Genomic DNA, 20,687 nt, shown 5'->3' on the forward strand with positions numbered 1-20,687 from the left:
TATCACCACATAGAGCAAGCTAATTAAATACAAACACAAGTTCGTAAAAAAAGTTTAGGATGTAGGAAAATGTAGACTGATTCGACATGAATTCATAATTTCCATACTTGTCATCTCACTGCCCAGAAGAAGGGATGTTGTTTAAAATGTCAGTGTACCATATACTGTTCCAATATAACGAAGCGTTGTGAATAATGTGTAGGTGCTGGTTGTGCTCTGCCTGCTCCCCATTTCCGATCTAAGCACTTAATTGAATGTCTTAAGGATTGACTATTATTTGTTATTGCTTGCTAGACTTGCCTATTGACAGATGACGGATTTACAATAGTTTTCAAATCATCACACCAGTCGTGAATTATTGAAACAATGCCGTATGTTTGTCTGTCATTTGAGTTTGTGCTTTGGAACCAAAGATAGTACAAGAACGAACCCCTGTGTACATGGTAGCGATAGTGATACAGTGCCAGAAGCACTGCCAATGATAGCTTTAGCTAAAGTCCTAATAACTCATTAGAGACTGGTCTTGCTTCGACTTTAAATTGCCTCACCAATATCAAAACTGGGGTTGGTTGTACCCATGCTTGCTGTGTGACATTTCCCGAGTGGTTTGCTTGGGACTGCAGCCGATGCAACTTTCTCCACAACCTGCAGGACAATGAACAATGTGCAATGGTGATTTATAATAACCCACATATATCCCACCTGCTATATACATATTGATATAAACATTTCACAATAATAATAATAAGGAAGTTGAACTGAACTAAAAAGTGCCATCGTTAATCAGAAATAACTGTACATGTATTGTTGTTGGTGAACCGTAAACGACAACCATGTGTGCTTTCTGTAGCATGGAGTAATGAGACACGTACACACAGAGACAAAGAGACATAGAAGGGCATAGGGATAGAGAACCATAGAGTGACACAGAGAGACAATGAAATAGACAGACACAGTGATATAGACAGACACAGACATAAATAGACTATGAGATAGACACATTAATTGTTTCTTAAGATAATTAACCTTTAACTATGACATAATGTATACAAAATATCGGGGTAAAATACAATATTACCTTGGAGTCAAGAGCAATTTTCATGAATACTCTATGACATGCTAACTAATTGGTTATGCTCTCATTGAATTATGTACTGTACTCACATTAACGATTTAAGTACGTGTCATGTTATTGTTATATGTGGAATGGTAAACTTGTCCCGGGCTGCAAACCGAGGTCAAAAACACGATTCCCCATAACATGTTACTAATGAACACTATTTTGACCTACCGTTTTCCTGTATTTGGTTACCTAAACCGAACCATAAAACCCATCAGTTCGATTCTCCAATTATTAATATTTTTGTTACAGCCCTTTGCTCATTGAAAGCGTCCTCTCAAAGTGAAGGTCATGAGGGTTGTTTGTCCATACTATCTCCTACTGGTCAGTGCGGACTTGTTGCCAACTACCAGTTCAGATATCACTTGTCCCTTATGTTAGCTATGGCTATAGATCCAAATTAGGATGCCCGGTTAATTGTGTAGTGCACTAACCAATATACCACGAATCCACACATGGATAATCCCAATTAAATAAGAAGGGAATTGTGCTGACGAACAATTATTATAGTTAATATATTGCATTCATTTCTGTGCCTATCGATTCGCATTGACCAATCAGAACACTGTTAAGATTTTGAGAATAAAGGGATGACGACCACCGGCGAAGTGCAGAGTGGTGGCGCCCTGTACTGGATGTGGAAGCAAAATATTACATACCAGTACTCTAAAGGCGTCCCACAGAGAGCCTAAATATACATCACGGCAACAACGTGGCGATACCGTCACAGCTCCTTATCGGCCATCACAGTTTAGTCGTCGTAGTACTCACTGCAGTATCTGAATGTGATTTCCTCCAACTGCACGGGAGACAGGACCTCACGAGAAGGGAAGGGCTAACTTCTTTCCCTTTCCTACCACCTGTCGACAAACAACAGCACACAGCTCTGCTTCAAACGATCTTTCCATTTTCTGGAATGAATCTGATATCAGGCATATTATAGTGAGATTTTTAGTAATATGTCCAGCATATCTTCTTGGTTCTTTCGGTAAAGTCACGTAGAAGGAAAATAATAAAATAATACAAATAAAACATAATAAAATACAAAATGTCCTGCATACTTTCAGATGAAAATAAACCATTATAATTAATATCATTACAATAACCTCGTCTCGAATCTTTGCATCTGATAGGCTCATAGTGATGACATAATTTAGCTTTATTTGCGACCAGAAGCAAGATGACTTCGTCACAATTCTGGCAAATCGCCTGATGACGCTGGTTCTAATCACCAGTAAAACGTTGTACTTAAATTGTAAATCTTGTGGGTTTACTCACCACTGCTGTGTTGAATAGCTATTTAGCACATTTTGTTCATGTGACAAACCTTACTAATTGACTGTCGGGTGGTGGTGAGTTAACACATTTATATTTATGTGATCTAACCCAAAAACCTTTATTATGAATAACATTGGTCACGAAAGCCTACGTGTTAAATTAATATATCAATCAGATCTTAGTATGTTACCTGTCAGGACACTGACGAACATTCCCACAATGACCACTCCCAAGGTCCCCACCGCACTGTAGTAGAGGTAGGACAGAGAATACCAGGTGCTGGCTATAGCAGGCTGATCCGGAGGCAGCCTGCAGAGAGAGAACGGCATACAGAGGATACCTCAGCAATATCCTCATGAAACCCCTTTCAAGTGGTCCCGCCGCGCCCGAATAGATGATTGCGTTTTTTGTTGTTGTATTATGTTATTGGAATCTCCTCGTGTGGTGTGCTGGGCCCACATGTTATTACAATAATGAAAATAATATATTCATGAATAAACAATGGTCCAAAAGAAATGGGATAATTAATGCGTGAAGCTCAATATTTAAATTTCGATTTAAAGCATTCGTGACTGCAGGGATTCTTCTTCTTGGTTCTTTCGGTATAGTCACGTAGTAGGGAAGTAATACAATAATAAAAATAAAACATAATAAAACAATTCTCACGACGTTTCGGCCACAACGCAAGCAGCCGTCCCCAGGTGAAGAACATGTCTGTCGATAAGACAGAGTCTGAATGACACGTCCTAGGCTTGGAGCGTCTATTTAAGCTTGGAGGGAGGAGGAAGAGCACCTTGACAAAATAATTTGCATATGAAGAGGAATTTAGCATATTTATGGGAAATGCAGGAATGCGAATAGTGCTAATTGTGAAATGCGTGGGAGGTGGGCGGGGGGTTTTCAAAGTCATATTATGCCCATGCATTATGCAGGATTAGCAGCATCAAAGGGAGGGGGGCAAGGGCAGCACCAACAAAGGGAAGGAATGTTAATAGTGTGCAGCTGCAGCAACCAAACAACCACGTAACAAGCATCATCAGTATGCCAAATAAACTCTCAATAAGCTGAGCTACCAACCGTAAGTAATACATTACAATTCTAGGTCGCAAAAAATATAATGTGCTTACAGCTAAACTTTTTCCTTACATCACACGAGTCTATCCCACACTATATGCTGCCATAGACAAACCCAACACCAAATTGTATACTGTATTACTATACACTACCCTATGTCTTAGAATAATACATAGTGTAATATTACACTATGTATTATTCTACCCACCCAACTGTATACCACACTGCTGTATATTCACCATACAATCACGATACTATATATTACCCTATACATTGTATTAAACATTACACCTTAATACTATTTATTATTATTATTATACAATATGCTATACACTATACCATTGACCGCCGCGTGAAAGGTACCAAGAGGAAGCAACGAAATATGTCAATGGGAGAGTGAAAAAAAGCTTGCAGCGGAGCAAAGAATCCACTCCCCGCGGATAACACAAGATATATAGTCAATGTCAGTGAGTGGAACGCGGTCTGAAAGCCACCGTAAACGCGGACACAATCAGTTAAGATCCGAAATGGTTTATTACGTCCTTCCAATGATTGCTAAGCCGGAATCCATCTTCTCGGTTGAAATTGTCTCTGTGTTTGTATATGTGGATCGCCTCATGGACGAATCTCTCATGGTAGCCAGATGGCTTGCAGAGAACCTCTGTCTTGGAGAAGTCAATATCATGTGAGCCCACTGAATTGTAACAGTGATCTGCCACGGCTGAGGTGTTTGCCCAACCGTGTTTCAAGTCTGCTTTATGTTCACGGATGCGGTCCGAGACATGTCGTTTGGTTTCTCCAATGTAACTGCTACCACAGAGGCAACTTAGTTTGTAGACGCCAGGGTACTGTATGTCTTGAACCACATCTTTTACAGACGGGACCAGATCACGGATTTTATGTACTGTGTTGAATCGGACCTGGATCTTGTGTTTAATCAGGATTTTGGAGATCTTTTTTGTGACCCCAGCAATGTAGGGTAAGGTGATGGTCTTGAGAGGCTCCTCAACAGGGTCCTTCTTGATGGTTGGAGTGATGGCTTTGCGGATTGTGTAGTCGGAGTAACCATTAGCCTTAAGAGCTTGGCGTACATGTTTTAGTTCACTGGCAATGTGTTCCTGGTCGGAAATGCATTGGGCTCTATGGTATAGAGTCTTGATGAGGGAATTCTTCTGGGATGGATGGTGGTGGGAATCCGGTTTTAGGTAAGCATCCGTATGGGTGGCTTTCCTGTAGACAGAGTGGCTCATTGAACCATCAGGTCTCCTTTTAATTAGGACATCCAAAAAGGGTAGCTTGCCATCTTTTTCGACTTCCATGGTGAATTTGATGGCTGGGTGTATGGAATTGATGTGGTCGAGAAATTGGTCTAGAGCAGGCCGGCCATGTGGCCAGATGACAAAAGTGTCATCTACGTACCTCTTCCATAAGGTCGGGCGTAGAGTGGCAGTCTGGATGGCGTCAGTCTCAAATTTCTCCATGAAGACGTTGGCTACAACCAGAGATAGAGGGGAGCCCATTGGGGTGCCCTCAATTTGCTTGTAGAAAGTACCATTCCAGGTGAAGTATGTATTGGTTAAGCAGTGTCTCACCAGGGGGGGGTACCCCAGCATTCAGTCCTTGATGAACCAAGTCTTCAATGATTGCGATGTGTCAGGTACAGGAACTTTGGTGAATAAGGAAACCACATCAAAATTGACAAGCAGGTCGTCTGGGGACAGGGAAATCCCCTTGATTGTCGATACCAGGTCAGTAGAGTTTAGTACCGCAGAGTTGGTTTTTCCAGTGAAAGGCAGTAGGATTTCAGACAAAAAACGAGCCAGTTTGTATGTGGGGGAGATGATCGTAGAGACAATTGGACAAAGAGGTGTATCTTCTTTATGTATCTTTGGCAAGCCATATAATCTTGGTGGCCTGGCTGCAGAAGGTTTCAACGAGAACTGTTTGGTCTGATCAATTAATGCAGTTGAATCAGAAATGATTTGGTTGGTTTTAGAGACGAGGCTGTTGGTGGGGTCTCTTTTTATTTTTGTATAGCTGCCATCGTTGGGTAGTTCTTGAATTTTGTTGTTGTATTCTATTTTGTCCATGATGACAGTGGCATTGCCTTTGTCGGCTGAGAGGATGACAATGTCATCCCTCTTTTTTAATTGAGCTAATTCAAAACGCTCATCTTTGCTGATGTTGCTAGCTGGCATCTTCGCGTTTTTGAGGGTTGCAGAGATTTCAGATCTTGCTACGTCTGCAGGGATGTGACTCAGGCCCTTGAGAGCTACATCTACTCTAGCAATTATATCATTACCTGGTATGTGTCTAGGTGTGACTGCAATGTTTAGTCCTTTAGCTAAAACGGATTTCAGACCTTCAGAAATAGAACTGTTACTGCGATTAATTACGACTTTGTTAACATCTAGCTTTTCAATGTGTGGGTCCGGTCTCTTGTTTGAGAGGCGGTTGAATTTGGAAATCAAGTTGTCCTTACATTTGGTCGACATAGCGGCAGCTGAAGAGGCAGTCATTTTGTCTACATTTTCCCAATCCGATGTGGACATTGTTGCACTCAAAGATAAGTGTGATTTGTAGAGTGTCTTGTCTAACTGATCTAGATCGGAGCGCGTAAGTCTGATTTTCTCTGAGATAAGAGCTAAGCTAGTTCTAGACAGAATTCGTTTAGCATTAGAAGAAGTTACAGCAACAGATGTTAGTGTAAATGCGTTTGGTATTACCTTAGAGTCGCGGCATCTCTTCAGAAAGGTGAGAGACTCGATTAGCTGAGCCTTCTTATCACGGAGCTTGTTGAAGGATCTCAAAGTTATGTGGAATCCCTCCCCGTAGAGGCGGTTAAATTTCGATTTAAAGCTTTCGTGACTGCAGGGATTCATCTTCTTGGTTCTTTCGGTAAAGTCGCGTAGTAGGGAAGTAATAAAATAATACAAATAAAACATAATAAAACAATTCTCACGATATTTCGGCCACAACGCAAGCAGCCGTCCTTAGGTGAAGAACATGTCTGTCGATAAGACAGAGTCTGAATGACACGTCCTAGGCTTGGAGCGTCTATTTAAGCTGGGAGGGAGGAGGAAGAGCACCTTGACAAAATAATTTGCATATGAAGAGGGATTTAGCATATTTATGGGAAATGCAGGAATGCGAATAGTGCTATTTGTGAAATGCGTGGGAGGTGGGCGGGGGGTTTTCGGTGGCTTTCAGACCGCGTCTCACTCACTGACATTGACTATATATCTTGTGTTCTCCACGGGGAGTGGATGCTTTGCTCCGCTGCAAGCTTCCGGTCCGCCACTCTTCCATTGACATATTTCGTTGCTTCCTCTTGGTACCTTTCACGCGACGGTCAATGGTATAGTGTATAGCATATTGTATAATAATAAATAGTATTAAGGTGTAATGTTTAATACAATGTATAGGGTAATATATAGTATCGTGATTGTATGGTGAATATACAGCAGTGTGGTATACAGTTGGGTGGGTAGAATAATACATAGTGTAATATTACACAATATTACACTATGTATTATTCTAAGACATAGGGTAGTGTATAGTAATACAGTATACAATTTGGTTTTGGGTTTGTCTATGGCAGCATATAGTGTGGGATAGACCCGTGTGATGTAAGGAAAAGTTTAAAAAGTTTAGCTGTAAGCATATTATATTTTTTGTGACCTAGAATTGTAATGTATTACTTACGGTTGGTAGCTCAGCTTATTGAGAGTGTATTTGCAATACTGATGATACTATGTAGTTTATACTTTAGCTTGTTACGTGGTTGTTTGGTTGCTGCAGCTGCACACTATTAACATTCCTTCCCTTTGTTGGTGCTGCCCCTGCCCCCTCCCTTTGATGCTGCTAATCCTGCATAATGCATGGGCATAATATGACTTTGAAAACCCCCCGCCCACCTCCCACGCATTTCACAATTAGCACTATTCGCATTCCTGCATTTCCCATAAATATGCTAAATTCCTCTTCATATGCAAATTATTTTGTCAAGGTGCTCTTCCTCCTCCCTCCCAGCTTAAATAGACGCTCCAAGCCTAGGACGTGTCATTCAGACTTTGTCTCATCGACAGATATGTTCTTCACCTGAGGATGGCTGCTTGCGTTGTGGCCGAAACGTCGTGAGAATTGTTTTATTGTTTTATTTGTATTATTTTATTACTTCCCTACTACGTGACTTTACCGAAAGAACAAAGAAGCTCAATATTTAGTTTCGAAATGTTTGTGGAGTACATATACTCTTTGGTTCTTTCGGTGAAGTCACGTAGGTATTAAATAAAATAAAATAAATGACGAAGTTTCGGGTGCAACACAAGCGTCTATCATCAGGTGGGAAAGCATGGTCTGTTGCTGAGGCAGACTGTTTTAAAAGATTTGAAATGGGTGTAGCTCCAGGGTTATAAAGAAGTGGCCGGGGCTAGTGATGTTAATGTGAAAAATTAGAATGCAAAAGTAAGCTAGGAGAGCGGCCTCCTAGATGAGGGCACGGAAATGACTATGTTAATGTGAGGGATTAGCATGATGTTAATGTGAGAAATTAGAGGGCACGGAAGTGGCTATGTTAATGTGAGAGATTAACATGGTGTTAATGTGAGAAATTAGCATGTAACTGTAGAAAAGAAGGAGAAGAATAGCGGCCTCCTCGACGAGGCAGTGCAACCCAACGGATGTAATCCGAAGGGGCTGTGAGTATGAGAGTGTAATCCAAAAGACATGTGAGCATGGGAGTGCAATCCAAAGGCATTAGAGTGCAATGTAACGGACATGTGAGCATGAGAGAACTAAGAGAGAGGCATAGAGAAAGAGAGAGACACAGAGAGTCGAAATAACAGCTGACATATGCAGGTAGGATGGAAACATCACAGTCAGTTAAGACTTTACCTGGTTAATAACGTCCTTTCAAATCAAGGAGTACATTATATTCTAAAGAAAAAATACAACCAGCAAATGAGCTCATCATATGCTTAATACTTTTTCAAGTGAAATCATGGATAAGCAACTATGTACCATTCCAACTAAGCAATATGTACTATGCCATTCATTTTCATTAGTTTGGAGGCGACATAGAAAACTGTATAAAAGCAAACAACTATTTACCATAGATTCGAAGCTTTCGTGACTGCAGGAATTACTGTTTGTCTTTGTGTGTGTCTCTGTCTGAATGTGTGTCTGCCTATGTTGTTTCCGTGTCTATGTTTTATCATTAATTTTTACCTGATTATAACTGCTTGTGTTGCAACCGAAACGTCGTATTCTATTATTATTTTATTTAATTGTATACATGACTTTACCGAAAGAACCAAAGAATATAACTATTTACCCATTAGATGTCGGAGCCAGCAAGGTTACGATCGTTTCATTGAGTAAACTGTCAGTCTGGTTAAGCCACAGACATCCACTGGTGTTGAGAGGTAAGGGCAGAGTTTTGTCAGCTGGTGGAGGATAGAATTGTGCTCCAACTCCAACCCACAAGGCCAAGAGAAACCCCGCCGCCAGACCAGCAGTAGCACCCTATGGCAGAGATATTCACAACATGCAGTCACATTAACGTTAGACCAACATTACCACTTATGTGTAATTGTTAGACACGCAATGATTAATCGATTCAAATAGATTCCTATGCTCACAATACATGCATCCAATTGTGCTTGTGAGAATCCATTATTAACACGACAAAAAATCTTAATTGTTTTGCATATACCCTGCAACAATGATTGGTTCCACCGATACCACAATGGAAAAACAACTAAAAATCTTCAACCAAGTCACGAACCCAAATCATGAAGTTCATAGAATCATGAAGGGAAATTTTTACATGTGTAATGAGCGACTTCCGCGACACGTCGTGTAGAGGGTACTCTCTTCTTTATTCACATTCGGGTACACCATGGGCCAACCTTATCCTCTTACTTCTCCGAGTACACACGTAGATATTAGCATCCCTACAGGCTACACGTGGTTGATCCCACAGTGTGGTTCCGTCCGCCCACTTCCGGACTCGCCACTGGTTGAAGGCGTGCCGGCGAGGGTGGTGGGACTTCGCAGGAGATCTGCCACGTGGCCGAACGATGGAGAAAGATGACGGCGAGCAGCGACGCAGTCCGGACCCAAGGCTCCCTACACTGACCACGAATACGCCTACGCTTATATTGCCACAAGTGCGACTAGGCTCCGCCTCTGGACATGTCCTCTCTTGGAACCTTCTAGCCGGTTCCCGGAGTACCTCGGCCAGCCCTGCCCTTTACCTTTGGCCCAGATACCTCTCCCTTTGGGATTGAATTATGTTTATAGTGGTGCCTGTACCCGTGCCTCCCTTTTCCAACCAGTAGATGTCACTATGTCATTACATCACCCCCCCCCCCCCCCCATAATAAAAAAAAAGTAGCCGTCTCGGCTAATATTCAATTAACATGGAAGAGCACGTATGCACAGAATAAGATTTACAATAAAGAGGTATAAAAGCAGGACTCATGGCATGTGCCTTAAAGGACGGGACAACCCATAGAACAATTTACCCACAATAATGAGGGGACACGGAGAGAAGGGGATATTCAAAGGGGGCAAGACGGAGGAAGGGAACAAAACGCAACAACCCTTAGGCACTCTGACAGAGCAAGGATCAATGGAACCACAAGCATTTGGACCGAGTCCGCGATGCTGGTCTGTCAATGGGGACGGCCTCCTGCTCCCTCTTGGGCGGTGTGCCAACCACCGGATCATCCGGAGATGCGGGCTGCAACACAGGAGGCACAGGAGCAGCAGGCTCGGCAGCAGCAGGCACATTCTTGATCCTGACGAGGTCGTGAGCCCCGTTCACGGTCACAGGCCCGGATGCTGTTGGGATTGAGGTTGAGCTGCCGGAGGGGCATTGGGCGCTGGAGCAGCAATCGGTGTTGGAGGGCGATTCTGGCATCCCCTCGCAAAGTGCCCCAGCTGGCCACAGCGGAAACAGGCCAAAGGCAGCCTCTGCGCCACCCAGTCCTCGCGTTGACGCGGTCTCCAGCTCCATCAATGGCGCGCAGCGTCCCCCCGCCTCCGATTCCATGGCGGAACTGCAGCAGCAACATCCCCCTCCGAAGATGCATCGCCGGGCCGGAATCACCACAACTGTGCTCGGCGACCATCCCTTCGGTTCCCTGTCCTGACTGGGGTCCCCCATCCACGCCGCCATCTGAGATCAACGCTGTAGATTTTCGTGGGCCTGAAGACACCTGGCGGCCCATCGGGACGTTTGAATGTCTTTGTCACACACAGGTAAGACCACCCCCATGTCTCTAGCCAGTCCCAACATTCGTTCTATGACGAGCGAGTCGAGGGCCTCCGGATTCACGGCAGGGTAAGCTGTTCCCACTAACACCAACAGCACACTGCGATAGGCGTCTCGGCTTCCCCTCGCCTACGTTGAAAAAATTTGTGTCACGTGTTAGAAGGCGGCTCGTACAAGTCTGCCATCTCAGCATAAGCACCTTGAAGTGTGAACTCTTTCTCTGCAGGAATGGCTCTAAAGACTGCAAGAACGTCATCATCCAAAACAGTCAGCAAAGCGACCAGCGCCTCCTCCTCCATCCAATGTACTGAATGAAAAGCCGCCTCGAATCGCCAAGTGAAGGCGCTCCAGTCGCCGCCTGCTGTGACAAATGATTTAGCTTGAGGAAGTCTGCGAGTACGATCGGTCCCACTCCGCACATCCTTGGCGGCGGCTGCCGCACCTTGCGCACCATGCGTCTATTGTAAAATGGCGACTCCGTCCGTGCCTCTCCCGCACTGCCTGAAATGGTGGCGTCCAGTTGTGCGCTCACCTCAGCATGCGTAATAGTGGTTGTCGCACCTGCAGACGAACCCGCTGAAACATCCACCTCGGACTCCTAGTCGCTACCTCCCAGTGATGCGTGTGTTGAGTGCCCCGCCACCATAGATGCTGTGAACGAGCAACACCAGCTGCACAACCACCGCCAGCAACAAGTCCAGCTGCTCCGACACCTTCCTCCAGCTGTCTTGGGGCTGCTGGTGCGTAGATGTTGCGTCTGCGCCGACCGTCTCCGGCGCTGCAACCTCTTCCGCCGTGGTTTTCATAACCGGGACCACGGCTCCCAGGATTGGCAGGTCTTGGGTTCCATTTTCATCATCCTTGGAAGACTCCACCGGTGGGTGACGCTTCTTCTGATGTTTAGACATCTTATGTTAACTTGTATTTCTTGTTAAACCACTTCTGACTCCAATGTAAGGAGTGGGCGGATGGAACCACGTTTGGTTCCATCCGCCCACTCCCGGCCTCGCCGCTGGTTGACGGCATGCCGGCGAGGGTGGTGGGACTTCACAGGAAAAGAGATGACGGTGAGCAACGACGCAGTCCGGACCCAAGGCTCCCTACACCGACCACGAGTCCTCCTCCGCCTCTGCTTATATTGCTGCAGGCGCGGCTAGGCTCCGCCTCCGGCCACACCTTCTTGTGGAACCTTCTAGCCGGTTCCTGGAGTATTTAGGCCAGCCCCGCCCTTTACCTTTGACCCAGATACCTCTCCCTTTGGGATTGGATGATGTTTATAGTGGTGCCTGTACCCGTGCTTCCCTTTTCCAACCAGTAGATGTCAATATGTCATTACACATGTCTAATTAACTGAACCCAATTATCAAGATTCAGCTTACTCATATGATAAGAATTACAACTTACATCATTTTATCAACCTACTGCCAGGTTAAGCATGGGGGTCTTTCTTACGTAGTCATTGCTGCAGGGGAAGATAATTCCCAAGACGAAGACGCCGAGCATGGGGCCTCCCAGAATCCCAAACACCATCAATGCCGCCTGAAAAACAAAAACTGCCATGGTGAAAATGTGGTCCCAAGCATGCTGCACCTTCATCACGGCAGAATCGAATCAGGGTTTTCCAAAACTAGTTTTTTTATCTGTGATCTCTTATCAAACGCATTGACTAATAGGAGACCACACTCCTTGGATATATCATTCAAGGAGTGTAGAAACATGCATTTACAGTATTTGGCTGCTATAAATGTCCACGTGATAAGCCACTTCGTTGAGCAATCAATTGTGGCCAGGTCGCTTCTGAAAAAAGGGTTATGTATATAGCTCAGTGGGCCTTACCTGAAGACGAACGCTTGTGTTGCGATCGAAACGTCATCGTTTTTTCGTTATTTTTTGTTATTTTCTTTACCGAAAGACACAAGAATATCAATTCCTGCAGTCACGAAAGCTTTAAGTCAATATTAAAAAAAAATAGTTTCGTTTTAAATATTTGTCATAGTTTTATTCAGTTTTCACTTCATTGCAATTTGAGACATGCATCTTGCTGATGGTCATGACTCACAATTATGAAAACCCTGGTCTGATGCATGCATTAGCTGCTCATATTTAATAAGAAAAAGAAAAATCAATAACGGGTACTGTTATTTCATTGCACGCAAAAGACAGGATGGTCAAGAATAATGTGCATGCATAAAGTACGTTGATTACAATATGAATAACCCAACCGGCAATGGATACCTAATGTAATGTATATGCATTAATTAATACCCCCTTCGCACGTGAAGGGCTCACAAGTGACATCATCACATCTATCCCTCTATTTAAGGAACCAACCAGGAAGATTTCTGCACAAAACTGGCTGTCGCCTGATGAAGCTAGTTGTAATTAATGGCAAAACGTCGTACTAAGATTGTAAATGTTGTGGATTTGCTCTCCAGTGTGCTGTACTAGTAACGAATTGGCATGCTTACGTGACAAATCTTACTTATTGGCTGTTTCGGGTGGTGGCGGGTTTAACGACACATTTATATTTATGCGATATAACCCAAAAAAAAACATATTATGGATCACTTGAATGCATCACAAAGTACGAATTAGAAACATGTAGATTCTTACCGACAATTGTATGCATGCATCACGAGCTTAAGAATCAATATTAACCAAATGATTGATGTTTTGTTACACCACTACCGCCGTCATAGACACCTCTACAACTGAACACTTTGATACTTTAACTTCACAAACTTTATTAACAATATTCATAGAGTGTGCTTTATGAAAAGTGAAAACAGGAATACCTGCAGAATGCTTCCCATTCCTGAAGCAGCTACTGCCATGGCTATGCAAATCACACCATAGCCGACACCTGTCGTCGATACACATGACATCAGCATTAGTTTTTTTTGTATTCTTGCACCAATAACAATATAATTAAAGAAAAAAACACTTTAACCATTCTCAAATTCATACATATGCATACACTCAGCTAAAATATGCATTGGAAGCAGTCACTGACCATTGAGGGTGGGAACAAGAAGTTAATACGAGAAAAGTAATGGTTAATACTGCTTTCGAATAGGTCACAGATGATTAAGGATGAAGATATTGAAAGTTTGAGTGTGGAGTACAGTGGGATATGCCAGTGAAACTTGGACGCTGCGTTTTAAATGTGGTGTTAGAGGATAATGGGAACAGTCAGCTTATGTGACAACAAGATGAATGAAGATGTGCTGAGAATGGCTACAAGCAGAAATTACTGAGCAGTCTGATGAGAGGAAAGATCACTTATGTGGCACCTATACTAAGTGGGTTACTGCTGGAGATATGATAAATATGATTTTGAAAAGAGAAATGGGAGTGAAGAGGGGAAGAAAATGGATCAACTGGTGGGACAATGTAAGCAGTCAGATGGGACTTTCCATGAAAGGTGCTGCAAATCGCAAATGTTGGAAAGTATCTGTCATGGACTTTACCCTCAGTTGTGAGGTAGACACTAGATAGATATATACTTGAACAAATAAATGTATCCATGCTGAACTCATCATTCTGAATAATGGTTTTGTTAATAAATTATGCAAGGCATTTAAATTATGCAAGGCATTTCAGACAGCATGAGCTTACCTACATCTGCATGATTCAAAAGTCTGTAAATGTGTGAAATTTTTTACTCACATTTATAAATGCTCTAGGTATTCTTCAACTTGTTTTTCACTGCTCTTATTTTCTTTGGTTTAATTATTATTACACAACCTAATTAATACATCTTGTTTTTGGCAACTTAAAAAAAGACAAATTATCCTTGGATGTGGGTTTTAATATATCTAATCCTCCATACACACGCACCTTTAAATGCGAGCTGTATTCACCCTGTTATGGGTCTGGGCTGTCCACAAACACCTGTATCCCAGGCTGTAGCTCCAACTCCTGGGCTGGAGTCAGCCCAGGCAGCCAAAATTCTAAGTCAGACAACCCCAATTAAACCCATAATATACCTAAACATTACATCAATGATGTAAAATCTATGTTTTTCTTTCAAGAAGAAGATTTGCAGCCATTTCTTGGAAGGTATGAAGTAGAGATCACAATCCAGGTATCTACAGTAGGTGAAAATGTATAGCTCCAGTATGCCTCAAATACACGGTTTTTGTGGTTAAATTAACTCCTTAATTTTGCACAACTTATATAAATGTTTCCAAAAAACCCATTGCGTATGACTTGCTGATTTTAAAACAAAACATATTTAATTAAAACATCTACAGAATTCTACCTATAAAGTGATATTTGCTTTAAAGCACCTTCAAAGGAATGGCTACCAACAAAGCTCTAAAGTCATCAATGATGTCTCATCTAGGTAAATTCCAGTTTTAATTTGATCTAAACTGATGGTATGGACCTGCTTTTTTTTGGGCTGTACATGGTAGAGCATGGCATAGAAGGGTCTGAAATTGGATGCATGCAGATGCAGCGTTCGTGAATGCAGAGGGAATATGAAGCGTAGTTATTAATGGTTGTATTTGCCCCAGACAGTTGTTCTGAACGCATATGCCACAGTGCCCTCAAAATCCCAGAAAAAAGAGACAGGAAATAATTATTATACACACGACTGTACAATCGGGTTACATTATTCATAGTTGTAACAAATTGCCCCCCAACAGAGCAACAAACAAGTGGGGGAAGGGGCAGGTGGGAGTACGTGTAAGTGCATTTATTCATTCCTGTCATGTTTTGGGGGTTAATACTGAAATCACATTAAACCTATTAAACATTACTATAATGAGCGCTGTTTAACAGCACTCATTTTCAATATTTGTAATAACCAGAACGGAGGCAGCTAACTGAACACATATAGCATTGTATAACATTAAAGGAAGAGCAAGATTATTTTACAAGATGTATGTTACAATGAAGAATTAGTGTTGTTACTCACTGAGGCCCTTAGAGACCAAGGACAGTCGCTTCTCGGGCAGATTCAGGAAGCGAGGCTTGATGAGATCTTCCAAAGTAACAGCTGCCAGTGCGTTTATGCTGGAGGACACTGTACTACACATCACAAATAATAATCTATATAAAAATATGGCACTGTAAATAATACAAGTATTTTTGAATCACAACTTCATATTTGATATGTTTTTTTTAAATACGAAATATTGTCTCACTCAAATGAGCATGAGGCAGTATCCATCTGCCATATAAAATCCTGAGCCAATTTTATAAATTATATTTTAAATTGTGATCCTCTTATTGGAAGCCATGCTAACCGATATACTGCTTAGATAGAAAATAATGCTATGAACCCGCGACACTGAACTCAGTCTCCAGTCATTTCTGGATATCGAGACCAAGCACGGGAGGAGTTTTGTCAATTGGCCACCGTCGTTTCAAGCCATGTGTCCTGCCCAAGCCCATGTACTTTGTATTAACAATCAATATGTCTCAAATGTGTATTTGTTCCATGTTCTTAGTCAAGGTCCATGTTTTAGATCCGAGTCTCATGGTCTGTAGTATGGATTGAAAACGTGATTTTTGAGGCATATTTTCCTGCTCTTTGTCATTCTCAGATTCAGCTAACTTGTTGTACATGATGGATGATAGGAGGAATTTTCTGCATGACTTCGCTTGTCCGAGTAACGGCTGTGGATAATAAGAGTCTCTCTGGGGCAGGCATTTTACGTAAAAAAAAACTAATAGGACACCGTTTAAAGTGGACATTTCTTATAATACTTATCCCGAGCATAGTAGGAGTTTACCTAGATAGATTCTGGAGGTAGATAGCAGGAGTCACATATACAGTACTATGTTTGCGTATAAGAGGAGCTCCACTGCATTGGAGTTAATGGTCAATTGAATTTAACGTAATTATGCAATTGCATACATGTCCCGAGACTCATGTTTACAGCGTTCCTGTGAAAACAAAACTTAACTTTTGTTCCTGTGTGTGTTTGTATATATGTTGAACTTCTTTCATACTGTACATAGCCAAACGTGCTAATCGGAGGTGCGAATGACGTTGCCTTGCTGAGCGTGAGAAGCTGCCTACCTCAGTGTACCACTGAAAGCGCTGGAGACAAAGAGGCCCGGGACTCCTGGGAAGTCACTCAAGATGTCCATCACCAAGAAAGGCATCAGCTACAACCAGGAACCAGGAGGACAACACAGGATTATGACATTTGTGCACGTTTACATCATCATCAAGATTGGAATAGCACAATGGTTAGTTACAGTGTGATATTATAATGTTTTGCCATAGAATGCAGTTTATTTCGTATACCCAAATCACCACAATGTGGCCAATCTCATCAAATATGTGAAGTTCAGCAGGGTTCAGATTGTATGGTGCTTGGTTGGATAGGTGACCGCTATGCACACATAACAAAATCAACGAGCAATGTCTCCTTCACATGCTCGTCTCCAGATAACAGTATAGGTACACAAAAAACTAACCGCTTTGTCTGTCAGTCAGTTCCTAGCGTTCTGATCTGGGGAGGCTTGCGGAAAGGGTAGATGGTGCGCGGAGTGAAGTTTGATCAAATAGCCCTCACCCCCAGTCGTGGCGTGAGGAGACCCTAATCCAGGGGTCAGCAACCCGCGGCTCCGGAGGCGAATACGGCTCTTTAAGGACCGCTTTGTGATGCTATTTACTAAGGACCACCGTCTCATATTCACATGTATTGCAGCTCTTGAAATGTAGAGGTTTTCTTTTTAGCGAATTCGAAAAGAAATTGCTCTTATTGTTATTTTGTTTACCGACCCCTGCCCCAATCTAACAGTGTGTTTATAAAAGGGCTGGACATGTGTTGTGATACAGACTCAACTACCTGAGTTCAGGTAGTTGGGTCTGCTCAGGGCTAACATGAGTGACGAATATCTAAACCAGTCCTAGGCCTCCCCTAAGACGACACAGTCTCAAATGAGTACCTAGTACGATGTATACACATTGCAGCTTGGGAGACAAAGGCGGGCGGGCGTGCTACTGGCCACCCTCCCCTTCGTGTGCAGTGTCGGCCTTCGAAAGTGCTCTCTAAACTGCACTTGGCCCATTAGTGTGTTAAGGCTATTTGGGGATATTTATTTTTAAAGCTTTATTAGATAACTAAACGTCATGGCAACTGTTGATTCCACTGTGTAACAATTTTTTTAATTAGTTTTGTTCCTCGGTAGTAAGTGTTATTTCCTAATTGCTTATGCCTCAAAAGTACAGAAAATCACTATTATTCCCCACAAACTTTGATTTTGTGACCAGGATAGTGATATTTTTAAATTTACCTATTTTCCAAAACATTCCAGATACATTCAGTGCTGAGTAAACTTGGAGTAACTTCTAGAACATTCTAGAACTTTCCAGTAATATAAATAGTCGTATAAATACAGGGGCCTTAAACCCACCAGTTCAGTTTAGTTCCAGCTGCCTATGTGGATACATATCTGCATTTTTTTGAGATGGCATCAAGAGGCTGCAAGCATCTGACAGACGCATTTTGCTATGTCTGCCCCCAATTTATCAAGACAAGAGCAAAAAAGTACCATGTGGAAGCATCTGCTAAGATGTGTGAGGCCTCCAAGGAATATTTAGGCATGCATGTCGGGGATCAAGAAAAACCCTGGGCACTTCATTTCACCTGCAAGCAATGCATAACAACTCTAGAAGGTAAGATGGACAATTGTTGCTCAGAAATGTATGTTAAACAATTTGTTACAATTTTTTTAATTGTTAAAGTTTTAAATTCTAAAATGTTTCACAATTTTCTAGGTTATTGAAAAAATATATAATTTATTTAAAATGTTAGGAGAATCTCTTACACATTAGTCATGTGTGAAATAAATGTATTTTTGTAGGATGGTACAGAGGGGAAAAGAGAGCCATGAAGTTCGCTATTCCAAGAATTTGGCGGGAACCCATTGACCACTCACGCAACTGCTACTTCTGCATGGTGGACCCTTCCAAACGTCGGACTGGCAAGAATGCACCTACTATCACATATCCGGACCTTCTTTCATCCATCGCCCCAGTGCCACATTGCCATGAGTTCCCCGTACCCACTCCTCCGGAAAGAGAACAGCCATCTTTGGAAGAGAGCATCAAGTCAGAGAGTGAGGAAGACGTTGTAGATCCAGATGACAATTTCAGAGGTGGAGTTGAGGAGGGAAACCCATACTACCCCCAAAAAAAAGACCTCAACGACTTGATCAGAGATCTTGGTCTCACCAAGTCCAATGCCGAGCTTTTGATATTGAGGCTCAAGCAGTGGAACTTGTTGAATGAAAGTGTGCAAGTCGCAGATCAGAGGAAGCGTCACCAACCTTTTTGCAGCTTCTTCACCTGTCAAGATGGGTTCTGCTTCTGCCACAATGTGACCAGTCTGTTCGAGGCAATCGGAATCGCCTGTAACCAGAATGAGTGGCGCCTTTTCATTGACAGCTCATCCAGGAGCCTCAAAGCTGTGCTGCTCCATAATGGTAACAAGTGCCCGTCTCTTCGCCTGGCTCACTCGGTGCACCTCAAATAGGATTACAACAGCCTCAAGACCTTGCTGGACGCCTTGAAGTATGATGAGTACGGCTGGGAGGTCATCAGATACTTCAAAATGGTGGCATTCCTGATGGGTCTCCAAGGCTGTTTTACCATGTTTCCCTGCTATCTTTGTATTTGGAACAGCAGGGACACAAGGTGCACTACCACAGGCTGGACTGGTGACAGCGGACAGCCACTGGTGAGTTGGCAGCCTTCAAGTACCTTCAATACTTCTTCCCTAAGCTGTCTGAGGCAAAGGTCAAAACCGGTGTCTTCGTCGGACCACAGATAAAGAAGATCCTGGAGTGCAATAAATTCCCCAAGAAGCTCACTAGAAAGGAGAACGCGGCTTGTAACAGCTTTGTCGCAGTGGTTCGTGACTTCCTGGGCAATCACAAGGTCGAAAACTATGTGGAGCTGGTTGAGACCGATGAAGAACTACAGCACGATGGGCTGTAGGATGCCCCTCAAAGTCCATATCCTTGATACTCATCTTGATAAATTCAAGGAGAACATGGGAGCGTACTCGGAGGAGCAAGACGAGCGCTTCTACCAGGATATACTGGACTTTGAACGCCGCTACCAAGGACAGTATAACGATAACATGATGTGAAAGTGATTTACAGTATAATCGTAAATCTCGAAAAACGACTCATTTCTTAATCTTTTGTGGTAATTCTTGTATTACTTTAGTATAAATACATGTTAATTTTGATTCATATGTTGTTTTTTCTGACTTTTTATATGAACGAAAAGACACAAATTCGCCCATTTTCTCATTCAAAATAGATAAATTAAAAAATATCAATGTCCTAGTCACAAAAGCAAAGTTTGTGGGGAATAATAGCCATTTTCTATACTTTTTAGGCATAAGCAATTAGGAAATAACACTTACTATCCAGGAACAAAAATTGTGTTACATAGTGTTATGATGGTAAAATCAATGGTTGTCTTATAGATGATCCTTTACCTGGTCACTGGCAGAGACGAGCCCAGCAGTGAGCGGGTCACAGTCGGCGTATTGCGCGTACATAACCAGTCCGCAGAGGACGGAGCAAGCCAGGATTATCCACAAACCCAGCAGATTCAGGTACAGAGCTCTGGAGAAGGTTCAGTGGTAGTAGGCAGGCAACAGAGAGTCACGTTTTTCAAAGCACAGAGCTCTATTCTCAATTCATGTGTAAACATGTTCGGGAACAGTGTAGTTCAAAGATACAGTCCAGCTCGGTTCGATGTTGAAGTCAGCAGATGATTAAAATAAAATTAAACTTTTCATTTAAGTGAGGGCGATTACTGAGATGTTTTTGTAAAAAAAACAGTATTATGAATCTCTACACTAAGGTATAAGTATGGAAGCCAATTATAACAGAACGTTGCATTCACCATGAAAAAGTATTTGGTTTGATGCACACAACTTTAAATACACA

The 20,687-nt window shown here is 42.5% G+C and overlaps 1 protein-coding gene across 1 annotated transcript in view; it reads right to left on the bottom strand.

The window, feature by feature from the left end:
- Positions 1-534: 534 nt before the first annotated feature.
- The window catches only part of LOC144936386 (sodium-coupled monocarboxylate transporter 1-like), a 39,490-nt gene continuing 19,337 nt past the window's right edge, over positions 535-20,687 (bottom strand). The window contains exons 8-16 of the mRNA XM_078863435.1: positions 20,231-20,360; positions 16,789-16,877; positions 15,679-15,791; positions 13,550-13,617; positions 12,207-12,293; positions 8,808-8,998; positions 2,589-2,707; positions 1,892-1,980; positions 535-645 (exon numbers count right to left, since the gene is read on the bottom strand). Of these exons, the coding sequence (XP_078719561.1) occupies positions 535-645; positions 1,892-1,980; positions 2,589-2,707; positions 8,808-8,998; positions 12,207-12,293; positions 13,550-13,617; positions 15,679-15,791; positions 16,789-16,877; positions 20,231-20,360 (997 nt within the window). The remainder of the gene's footprint in view (positions 646-1,891; positions 1,981-2,588; positions 2,708-8,807; positions 8,999-12,206; positions 12,294-13,549; positions 13,618-15,678; positions 15,792-16,788; positions 16,878-20,230; positions 20,361-20,687) is intronic.

The sequence above is a fragment of the Lampetra fluviatilis genome, chromosome 16, assembly GCF_964198595.1.
Source record: "Lampetra fluviatilis chromosome 16, kcLamFluv1.1, whole genome shotgun sequence".
In the NCBI taxonomy this organism is placed as follows: Eukaryota; Metazoa; Chordata; class Hyperoartia; order Petromyzontiformes; family Petromyzontidae; genus Lampetra; species Lampetra fluviatilis.